The 12,198-nt window shown below is 42.1% G+C and overlaps 1 protein-coding gene across 1 annotated transcript in view; it reads left to right on the top strand.

Moving 5' to 3' along the window:
• OTOG (otogelin) overlaps positions 1-12,198 on the top strand; it is a 168,740-nt gene that overhangs the window by 138,285 nt on the left and 18,257 nt on the right. Inside the window, exons 43-50 of the mRNA XM_050955788.1 lie at positions 1,514-1,708; positions 2,044-2,256; positions 3,527-3,631; positions 4,603-4,713; positions 9,617-9,718; positions 10,167-10,265; positions 10,753-10,793; positions 11,985-12,060. Of these exons, the coding sequence (XP_050811745.1) occupies positions 1,514-1,708; positions 2,044-2,256; positions 3,527-3,631; positions 4,603-4,713; positions 9,617-9,718; positions 10,167-10,265; positions 10,753-10,793; positions 11,985-12,060 (942 nt within the window). The remainder of the gene's footprint in view (positions 1-1,513; positions 1,709-2,043; positions 2,257-3,526; positions 3,632-4,602; positions 4,714-9,616; positions 9,719-10,166; positions 10,266-10,752; positions 10,794-11,984; positions 12,061-12,198) is intronic.

Here is a 12,198-nt window from a genome sequence, read left to right as displayed (position 1 = left end):
ATAATCATAGAAATCATTAAAGTAAGGAGACTGACCATTATTAAAACTAAAAATCTCTCCCTTCAGTGCTATGAGCCGGTCATTGCAGGACAATGGCCTTCCACAACACTGATTTAATAAAATTTCTCACTTGTTCATTAGCACAGATAAACCTGTAAAGAGCTACCATATATGAAAGAAGAGTGACACTCTCCTAAGGTTTTCAAGAAGTATGATTAAAGCAAGCACATTGTTTTGTACTGCAAGTGAAAATAGAAGATTTGAGATTTTAAAGAAGAGTGATCCCCAGCTGCTGTAAATTTGTGAAAATTGAAGCACTGATTTTCACCAGCTGAGGATCTCATCTTACGTGTTCTGCAGGCAGAACTACATCAAAGTGAGTTGCTGTAAACTAGAGACTAGATGTTGTCATTTAAACCGACTACCCATTCACATACCTCATGTAACCATATTTGAAGCTGTTAGAAGAGAATAACGTGCAAAAGCAGTTTGTACTGGATACAAAAGACAGCACCAATATGTATCATCCAACAGAATCATTAATGCCAATAGCTACTAAGTATGGCAACATATCAGTAGTTCCATTCATAATCATTTGGGTGAAAAGGTGTTGACTTTTTTTGCCCGCATATGCAACTTGATGTAGTTGATAAAGATTTGCCAGAACCAGAGGTGGCCAACCAGAGCCTGAGAAGGAGCCAGAATTTACTAGTGTACATTGCCAAAGAGCCACAGTAATACATCAACAGCCCCCCATTAGTTCCCCCCACCAGCATCTCCTGCCTACCGGCAGCCCCGCCAATCAGTGCCTCCCTGCACCTCCCGATCAGCTGTTTCATGGCATGCAGGAAGCTCTGGAGGAGCGAGGGCACAGCAGGCTCAGGTGAGGGGGCAGGAAGAGGTGTAATGGTGGCAGGGCCTGTGGCAGAGCTGGCACCCCCCAGCATGTCACAAAGTTGGCACCTGTAGCTCCAGCCCTGGAGTCGGTGCCTATACAAGGAGCCGCATATTAACTGCTGAAGAGCCGCATGTGGCTCCAGAGACACAGGTTTGATACCCCTGTGCCAGACGCTATAGTAATCAAGATATTTGTCATTTCATTTCCTCTGGGAAATATTCAAACTATTTCAATAAAAATATATTTAAAGGTAAACCTACATGTTTAAATGTTTTAAAAATCTGAACTGGTTTGTGAGGGAGAAGAAATTGTGTGTTGGGATGGTTTTTCTGGTCCTCTCCCCACTGCCCCCAAAAAGGCTAGCTATTGCCTGGGGAAAATATGTTATGTGGGAGGGAAAATGAGTTAAATTGTTTACAAAGTTTGCTCTTGACAATTTTGTGTAAATTTGTGGATCACTTCTGATTCCATATAGGAGCTGAGCAATGCATATCAATGTAACGGAGGGGAATTTCACACAGCCCTGCTTGTACCCTTCTGTACTAGACAATACCCTTATGTGTGCTATAGTTCTTCAAAATGTGGTCTATTTTAAGTGTTTTATTTCCTTGTTAGCCTTTCCCTGCTCAGAAGACACCTCGTACCAGGCCTGTATAGCTGCCTGTGACATTCCAAGAACTTGTCAGAATGGTGAATCCACTCCTCAGGATTCAGAATCCTGCTCAGTGCTGACAGAGGGCTGTGTCTGTTCTGAGGGGACCATTCTTCACCGTGCTTACTCCACTCTCTGCATTCCAGAAGAAAAGTGTGGTATGTATTGATCTCCCCTTTTTGATTTTTGCCATCTGTCAAGTGATGACCACATTCTTGAGCAGACCTCACTAATTAGTGGAGTTCCCTATCTGATGGCTGGGCTGATGATGCCTAACTCAAGGGTACTCTGGAGTTATAGCTCCAACATTGCAGCATGTCCTCCCAGTGATGCTGACTCACACCCAACCTCCCTCTTCCATTTGGAGTGGTCAGCATTAGCCATTAGCCCAGATCCAGACACTAGTTTGCAATGACACACATGCCGTAGAACAACAAGATGGTCAACTCTGAAATGGCATTAAAAATTTCTGTCTTCTATTGCAATAATTTAGCCTGCACAGACAGTTCGGGAGCACCCCACGCAGTAGGGGAGATTTGGAAAACCTCCCTTAGCGGATGCTGCATGCACAAATGTGTTGACAACGAGACCATTATTCCTGTGGAATACAACTGCTCAGATATTCATGAGTTAGACTGTCTGCGCTTTGGGGAAGTGGCTCTGATTGTTCCAGATGATCAGACCTGTTGTCCTCAAAAGATATGTAGTAAGTACCCTTAAAAAAGTATATGAAAATATGACGTGTCCTTTCTGGCATATCCCACTTCCTTTGTGCTATGGTTTGTTTTTATACTACACATGCTATTTTGGAAGTCAGAATGGTGAAAGCTGATTTGTTATGTGGTAAAATTCTTATAGTGGCTGCCTGGCTTCTTTATATGGATCTGAATTTGCAGCTGGATTTGTTGCTTTTTTGAATGAATCGTACATCTAGCAGCTATTGAAAGCAGTTATAGGCTAGAGTCTATAGATTCTTTTAGTTAGTCAATAAAAATAAATCAACAGGATAATTCCTAATTTGGAAGAAATATAGAGATCATTTACCCTCTTTGAAAAGTAAATTGGTAGCAAAAAATCATATCAGAATTAGGGAAACTTTTTATATGCATACGTCTCTAAGAGATCCCACATTCAAAAGCAAATGTTGCAAGTTACTATCATTGTTCGTGCCTATGACGATTGAGATCAGATTGTTGCAGAGTTCTCCAGGGGAAATAGATTTTTAAAGTTAGATTTTCATAAGTGCTTAGGGTGACCAGACAGCAAATGTGAAAAATCGGAATAGGAGTGGGGGGTAATAGGAGCCTATATAAGACAAAGACCCCAAAATCGGGACTGTCCCTTTAAAATCGGGCCATCTGGTCACCCTGCAAGTGCTCAGCTTTAGCCTAACTCTGCTTCCAGTGAGAGTTCGGCTAATGCTGAGCAGGGCCGGCTCTACTGTTTTTGCTGCCCCAAACAGCATGCCTAATTGCCTAATTGCTGATGGCGGGGGCAGTCCCTGCTCCGTTAGGGCGGCACGCGCATTTCCGCGACGGTGGCAGTTCGGCAGCAGCTTCTGTCTTCAGCCAGAAGACAGAAGCTGTGCCGCTGTGCACAGCTGAACATAGAAGCTGCCGCCGAATTGCCGCCACTGTGGAAACAGGTGTGCCGCCTTAACAGCACATGGACTGCCCCCACCGTCCGGCGGCAATTCAGCGCACTGCTTGGGGGCAAAAACACCTGGACTGCTGCCCCTTGCAGATTGCCGCCCCAAGCACCTGCTTGGAATGCTGGTGCCTGGAGCCAGCCCTGATGCTGAGCGCTTTTGAAAATCCCACTATTAGCCTTTTTGCATGTGTTTTATTGTTGTTTGGGTTTTTTTTTTAAACAATGAACCAGAAACACAACTTGATGTTTTCCATTTAACATAAAAGACCTGTAACTGAATAGTGTAGAAGTTCATCATTTCTTTTTTGTATGTTTTTTTTTAATAGTTTGTAATCAGAGCTTTTGTGAATCCTTTATCCCTGAATGTAAGGGCCTGGAAAAGCTAGTCACTTACTATCGTGAAGATTCCTGTTGTCCCAGTTACACTTGTGGTAGGTATTTTATGTAGAAGTAAAAACATAGAACAGAACTATTTTTGGCAGAAATGTCTGTACTATACCAGCGTTTTGCAATATTCAAACTTATTCTGATGTGCTACAGATTAGACGTTCTTGTAGGATTTCATAGTGTGAAAATTTTGGAGTGAAACTATAAACCATTTGCAAAAATGGATTGAGTTTCACAGGAAAAAAATGTCAGTGTAGACATCATCATTATGTCTGTATACAGAGTTCTCTTTCACTTGTAAACCTAGGGCTGGATTCTAGTGCATCTTGTGCAGGTGCACTGGCAAAGAGGCCTTCTGTGCGAGGATCAGGCAGAAATGTGACCTAGCACTCTGTGGAGTGCTGAGCAAAGGCATGACTAACATGCCTAGCTGTGTTCCTCTGCTCTAAAGGGCTCTGTCCAAGTGACTTGGGGTTGTAAGACTATGGTCTCCTCTCTGCCTGCTGGTGCCTGGAAGCAGGCATTGAGGTTAGCGCATGCAGCTCCTTCCTTAGTTCAAATGTAAAGAGTGCTGATGAGTTTGCTACCTCCTGAGCTGTTCTGTCTGTGACTGTCCTGCACAACCCAGATGGCCCCACTCAGCTGTTCTCCTCCTCCCGGTCTTAGGCAAGAAGAGACAGAAATTCCTCCTGTGCTCTTCCCTTCTTTTTATTTTCTGCACGCAGTTTGCATGATGTAGTTGTTGACTTACCTTCCTGTATGATGTATTTAGTTGAAGGGATGAAGATGAGTGGTTATGGAGAATGTTATTTACACAAGAGTCCAGAGTCTGGGATGTAGGTGCTTTTTGGTTTATTATTTCATAAATCTAAATACATAGATATATTGTTCTGAGATTGGCTTGAGCTTGGTGATGCTATAGTGCCTCCTCCCTTTGCTCTTGCAGGCAAAAGGGGGCACCATACTTTTGCCCAAAGACTGACATTTAACAAAAAATGTATTGTGCTTGTTTTAGAATGTGACCCATCCAAGTGTGAACCAGTGGAGCAGAGTCAGAACTGCCGAGAAGACCAAACTCTGATTGCTGCTCGTGTGGAGGGGACCTGCTGCGTATCTTATATATGTGGTATGATATCTTCACTTAATGTAACTGTGCGTGTTAGCATATAGGCAAGGATAACTGGATAATCATGTATCATTTAAGGCCACAGTGGGGTACCCAACTCAGCTGTTTAAAGCCCAGATGCCATTTAAAAACTGTTTGTTGCGTGTATAGGGCAAGGGAAACAGAAGACACTATCCCATGTGCGTTTTTTTGGGGAGCTTCAAAACAGCCCTGCATGATGTTGTAGCAGAGCTGGGGATTCCATGGAAGGAGGATTGAGGGCTGAGCCAGTGGGGTCCATGCGCAGTGTAGATCAGCAGCTCTCAAATTATGGGGGAGGCTCTCAAGGAGCCAGGAGGGCTTTGGCTTCCTCGACCACAGGATGCTATTCGAGGAAGGACTGCTAGGCAGAGATGGTGTTCACCTTTTGAGGAGGGGAAAGGCCTTATTTGCGCACAGACTGGCTAACCTAGTAAGGAGGGCTTTAAACTAGGTTCGACGGGGACAGGTGAGCAAACCCCACTGGTAAGTGGGGAACAAGACCTGGGAGATGGGTTGGAAACAGGAGGGAGCATGGGCTATAATGGCAGAGAGAAAGGAGGGTCAGGGCAAAGCTGGGAGGCAAGATCAAACCAGTATCTTAGATGCCTATATACAAATGCAAGAAGTATGGGTAATAAGCAGGAAGAACTGGAACTGCTAATAAATAAATACAACTATGACATTGTTGGCATTACTGAAAGTTGGTGGGATAATACACATGACTGGAATGTTGGTGTGGATGGGTATAGTTTGCTCAGGAAGGATAGACAGGGGAAAAAGGGAGGTGGTGTTGCCTTATATATTAAAAATGTACACACTTGGACTGAGGGGGAGATGGACATAGGAGATGGAAGTGTTGAGAGTCTCTGGGTTAGGCTAAAAGGGGTAAAAAACACGGGTGATGTCGTGCTGGGAGTCTACTAAAGGCCACCTAATCAGGTGGAAGAGGTGGATGAGCCTTTTTTCAAACAACTAACAAAATCATCCAAAGCCCAAGATTTGGTGGTGATAGGGGACTTCAACTATCCAGATATTTGTTGGGAAAATAACACTGCAGGCACAGACTATCCAATAAGTTCCTGGACTGCATTGCAGACAACTTTTTATTTCAGAAAGTTGAAAAATCCACTAGGGGGGAAGCTGTTCTAGACTTGATTTTAACAAATAGGGAAGAACTCGTTGAGAATTTGAAAGTAGAAGGAAGCTTGGGTGAAAGTGATCATGAAATCATAGAGTTTGCAATTCTAAGGAAGGGTAGAAGGGAGTACAGCAAAATAGAGACAATGGATTTCAGGAAGGCAGATTTTGGTAAGCTCAGAGAGCTAATAAGTAAGGTCCCATGGGAATCAAGACTGATGGGAAAAACAACTGAGGAGAGTTGGCAGTTTTTCAAAGAGATGCTATTAAGGGCCCAAAAGCAAGCTATTCCGATGGTTAGGAAAGATAGAAAATGTGGCAAAAGACCACCATGGCTTAACCACAAGATCTTGCGTGACCTACAGAATAAAAAGGCGTCATATAAAAAATGAAAACTAGGTCAGATTACAAAGGACGAATATAGGCAAATAACACAGGAATGCAGAGGCAAGATTAGAAAGGCAAAGGCACAAAATGAGCTCAAACTAGCTATGGGAATAAAGGGAATCAAGAAGACTTTTTATCAATACGTTAGAAGCAAGAGGAAGACCAAGGACAGGGTAGGTCCACTGCTCAGTGAGGAGGGAGAAACAGTAATGGGAGACTTGGAAATGGCAGAGATGCTTAATGACTTCTTTGTTTCGGTCTTCACTGAGAAGTCTGAAGGAATGTCTAACATAGTGAATGCTTACGGGGAGAGGGTAGGTTTAGAAGATAAAATAAAAAAGAGCAAGTTAAAAATCACTTAGAAAAGTTAGATGCCTGCAAGTCACCAGGGCCTGATTAAATGCATCCTAGAATACTCAAGAAGTTAATAGAGGAGGTATCTGAGCCTCTAGCTATTATCTTTGGGAAATCATGGGAGACGGGGGAGATTCCAGAAGACTGGAAAAGGGCAAATATAGTGCCCATCTATAAAAAGGGAAATAAAAACAACCCAGGAAACTACAGACCAGTTAGTTTAACTTCTGTGCCAGGGAAGATAATGGAGCAAGTAATTAAAGAAATCATCTGCAAACGCTTGGAAGGTGGTAAGGTGATAGGGAATAGCCAGCATGGATTTGTAAAGAACAAATCATGTCAAACTAATCTGATAGCATTCTTTGATAGGATAACGAGCCTTGTGGATAAGGGAGAAGCGGTGGATGTGATATACCTAGACTTTAGTAAGGCATTTGATACGGTCTCGCATGATATTCTTATAGATAAACTAGGAAAGTACAATTTAGATGGGGCTACTATAAGGTGGGTGCATAACTGGCTGGATAACCGTACTCAGAGAGTAGTTATTAATGGCTCCCAATCCTGCTGGAAAGGTATAACAAGTGGGGTTCCGCAGGGGTCTGTTTTGGGACCGGCTCTGTTCAATATCTTCATCAACGATTTAGATGTTGGCATAGAAAGTACACTTATTAAATTTGCAGACGATACCAAACTGGGAGGGATTGCAACTGCTTTGGAGGACAGGGTCAAAATTCAAAATGATCTGGACAAATTGGAGAAATGGTCTGAGGTAAACAGGATGAAGTTCAATAAAGATAAATGCAAAGTGCTCCGCTTAGGAAGGAACAATCAGTTTCACACATACAAAATGGGAAGAGACTGTCTAGGAAGGAGTACGGCAGAAAGAGATCTAGGGGTCATAGTGGACCACAAGCTTAATATGAGTCAACAGTTTGATACTATTGCAAAAAAAGCAAACATGATTCTGGGATGCATTAACAGGTGTGTTGTAAACAAGACACGAGAAGTCATTCTTCTGCTCTACTCTGCACTGGTTAGGCCTCAACTGGAGTATTGTGTCCAGTTCTGGGCACCGCATTTCAAGAAAGATGTGGAGAAATTGGAGAGGGTCCAGAGAAGAGCAACAAGAATGATTAAAGGTCTTGAGAACATGACCTATGAAGGAAGGCTGAAAGAATTGGGTTTGTTTAGTTTGGAAAAGAGAAGACTGAGAGGGGACATGATAGCAGTTTTCAGGTATCTAAAAGGGTGTCATCAGGAGGAGGGAGAAAACTTGTTCACCTTAGCCTCCAATGATAGAACAAGAAGCAATGGGCTTAAACTGCAGCAAGGGAGATTTAGGTTGGACATTAGGAAAAAGTTCCTAACTGTCAGGGTAGTTAAACACTGGAATAGATTGCTTGGGGAAGTTGTGGAATCTCCATCTCTGGAGATATTTAAGAGTAGGTTAGATAAATGTCTATTAGGGATGGTCTAGACAGTATTTGGTCCTGCCATGAGGGCAGGGGACTGGACTCGATGACCTCTCGAGGTCCCTTCCAGTCCTAGAGTCTATGAGTCTATAAGGGAGGCATAAGCAGTATTTCTTTTTTTTAGAGCTCTGGCTGCCAGCCCTGGGTGGCTGGGGCTCATGCAGAAGGGCTGTGCACACCTTTGAGGCAGAGATAAAGGGGACAGCTGGAGCCTTATCACCCAGGCTCAGGCTTTCCTTCCCCCCCATTCCCTCACCAAGAGGCAGCCTGGGCTCAGGCTCCTCGCACCCCAGTTCTTCACCTGGAGGTGGCAGGGCTCTGGCTGTCAGCCCCAGGGTGGCAGCAGAAGTGGCAATGTGGCACTAAGTCTGCTGTGGAAAGTGACATTGATGAATATCACTTTTCACATTGCCACCCTTACTTCTGTGCTGCTGCTGGCGTGGCACTGCCTTCAAAACTGGGTTGCGGTATATGTATATTTGTATGGGAGGGAATGGCACATAAATGACTACAGACACAAAGAAGGGGGGCCTGATCAAATTAGTTTGAGAGCTGTTGGTGTAGATCAGTAATAAAAGAACACTCTTGGCATCATGCAAGATTTCCACTTGCTGCAGTATAGATCTTTATCATACAGCCAATAAACTGTCCTGTATGTGTCCCTTTAGTATACTCTTTGTTTTTGCACTTTATTGATTTCAGTGGAGCACAGGGTGAATCTTCCTGACACACATGCAACCTTTAAGGCATTAAAGAAAAACTGTCAAATAGCTGGGGTTTCAGTAAAGACTTCCACCTGGGACAAACCTTAAATGCATTTGTACCAAAGGAATTTTCATTGCTGACAGCTTTCTGTGCTCAATCTGTTAGCACAGGAAGCTGTGTGTTGAGTGTGGAGCTTTCTCCTTCACAACCCGTTGTCCTTTTGCCTGTGTTTGATGTCATAAATCTTTCAACTAGAAATGCCTGTGATACCAAAAATTCAATACTGTGTTTTTGCTGCAAGTTCAAGTAAGAAGATACAACAAGTGTCAGGGATAAAGCCTTTTGTTGGGCATCAAAGATATAGTACATCCTCACTATAAAGCCTTTAACAATTATGAACCTTGGGCTATCGTGAACCTGGTCCCTGGATCCTACCTGGAGCCCCACCACTGCAGCAGGAAGCTCGGAGCTTCTCTTGCCCTGGGGCTACGGCAGGGGGCAGAGAGCTGTCTGCTCGGGCTGTGGCCCCAGGGCTGGAGGAGTTAACTCCTGCTGCAGGGCTTGAGGTATCAGACCAGCAGTGCTCTTTCAGTATAGCGAACCCCTGGCTATAACAAACAAATGGCCTGGATTCCCAGGGGTTCATTGTGGTAAGGGTGTACTGTATTTATGTTCAGGCAGACTGAGGGTACTGTAAAAACACTGAGGGTGCTGAGTGATTCACAGGCAAAATACAGTTACAATTAGCAAAATCTTATGTGCTGTGTCTCAATAACATTTTCAGTTCCCTTCCTTTCTTGTATTTAAATCTTTATCTTCTTCAGCATGTGGGGTTTGCTCTGATCAGATACCAAAATGCCAGGAAGGAGAAATGCTTACCGTAGATGGCAACACTACAGATAGATGTTGCCCTGCATACCAGTGTGGTAAGTTGACTTGATTTTTTTTTTTTTTTTTGTGATTCTTAAATGAAAATAGTAGAGTCACTGCACTGAATTTCCTAGTAATAAATGTTCAGTGCTATAAATGGTGGAATGGATATCTCTCTCCTGTTGGGCATATACTTCTGTCCTCTCCAGTGCTGAACCTATACTCTTATAATGTTTAAAACATCATGTTCATAAAGCAACATCTCATGCATGACACAGATGTATAGTACTGGTCATTCCTGGCACTGAATAGTGGAGATTAACTGAGATCAACACAGAGCATTGTAAAACAATTTTAAATGCAACTCCTCACACCCCACCTGGCTAGAGCTTTTCATGAGTGAACAATTCATTGCCTGTGCTTTGTGTTTCTGTTCATTGAAAATAAATAAATAAATAAAAAATTTAGAACCACATGTTGAAGGTATTTTTTTCTTTCTTTTAGTTTGTGAAACTTATCGTTGCCATGAATTCCAGTGTGCAATAGGGATGTCTTTGGTGGAAGTTTGGAGCCCAGAAAAGTGTTGTCCGTATCGTACATGTGGTAAAATGATCTGTTTTCATTTTAACTGTGTTAGATCCTGTTGAGCTGGTAAAATCTTTGTGGCCTTTTAACCTGAAGGCTACAAAATAATCAAAGTTATTCAGCTGTTAACCTGCCCAGGGTGCAGGCTGTTTTGAATACCTCTCCCATGGAGAGGTGCTGGTGCGCAGATGAAATAGGGAGTAGCCAGCTCAAAGCAAGAAATCTCTTAATCTTCCAGATTTTTTCTTTTTTCAGAGAGATCATAAAATAAATAGTTCTAATAGCTACAGGGCAAAGTGGTCTATGGGATCCATTTATTTGGGATTGGGGGTCAGGCTGGAACAGAAGTCAGATGCAATTTGTCTCCACAGTACTGGGCTCAGCAGGAGATGTTTCAAAAGCCAGCAGGGCTTCTGTAGTGACTGCTTGGTGCTGTTTGACACTTTTTTGTTTTAATGCAAATGCCAAGATACTTTTCTGAATGACAGTTTCTGTTTTATTTTAGAGTGTGCTTGTGATACAATCGCTAAACCTCAGTGCAAACTGGTATGGAATCCATCTTGTTAAAATGAATTATTTTAGAATTTTCTTAGCAAAAATATTTAAAGTGTCAGTAAATTATGATTAACTTCTTTATCTTTCTCTTCTTTTTACATTGCTTTAGTGGATAGATTAGATTAGATAATTATGGTATAATATAGCTGAAATGTTAGTCATGAACATTTCAATTGTTATTAGAAACATGATTTAAAATCTAAGAAAAAAATATCATGCAGACTAAAATGACTAGCAGGTATCAATTTGCTTTTCTCTTTTAGGATCAAATCCCACTGAAAAATGCAGGCACGGGAACTGCATGCACACATCAGAGGGCAGGATTTAGCATTTATTCTGTCAGAAATTAAACACATTATCATTAATTTAATACTATCCTGTCATGATGAATATGTCAGTGTTTTTTAAACATCAGGCTCTGAGTCAGTAAAACACTTAGTCATGTTTCAATGGGACTGCTTATGTGCATTCTTCTCACGCGCTTAAGGTTGGGCACATGCTTAATTACTTTGTGGGATGAATACATTTTGAATTCACTGTGACTATTTTATCCAGAAAAATGCACTATCCTTGGAATAGTCAAATTACATTTGTTATTGATATCTTAATGAACAAATAGTATTTTTCTCTCCATGAAATATTATAATCTAACTATTTAGAAAAAGCTAACAATAAAGCTGTTATTAATAGGTTTTTAGAGGTTTGTTTGGAGTGGGAGGGGGAAGGAAGGGATGAATTTGATTAATCTTGGTGCATATGAAAGTAAATTGGTCAATGTAAAATGTAAGATCATATTCTCTGCTTGTATAATTCCATTCACATCAGTGGAGTTATCTCAGCAAATGACGTGGCCCATACAGTAGGCAGACTTCCATTAATGGGGGTGCCACTGGATTTCAATCCTGACCTGCCATAGCCTTTCCACTTCAGTTTCAAACTCTTCTTATACTGTAATCCTTCTCACTTTGGAGACAAAAACAAATGTCCAATAAGTCACAGCTACTAAACTAATTTTCACTTGTGGGTGACCAAAGTCAGATTCCAGTCAAGGCTTCAGAGGTAAAAAATTAGTGTATTAACTATGCCACTTAGCCCTGAAGTGAAAGTTTAAAGGAGAAAAATCAAACAGGCAAACGCTTGTTTGTGACATCACAATATCTTTTTTTTCTTTCGTGTGGATAGGGAGAGAAACTGCAGATAGATGAACAGTTTCAAAACAGCACAGAAAATGTTTGTGGCTGTACTAAGTACAAGTGCGGTAAGTCGGAGAAGAGTTTGTATCAAAGACATATCCCTTACAGTGCTAAGGGTGGATCACCTGCTGTGGACCATGCATTCAGTTCTGAAGCCTGGCACCGAGGGGCAAGAATTCATTGAAATACCCACACATAGGGTT

The sequence above is a fragment of the Gopherus flavomarginatus genome, chromosome 5 (assembly GCF_025201925.1).
Source record: "Gopherus flavomarginatus isolate rGopFla2 chromosome 5, rGopFla2.mat.asm, whole genome shotgun sequence".
Classification (NCBI taxonomy): Eukaryota; Metazoa; Chordata; order Testudines; family Testudinidae; genus Gopherus; species Gopherus flavomarginatus.
This window is presented reverse-complemented; position numbering and strand designations above follow the sequence as displayed.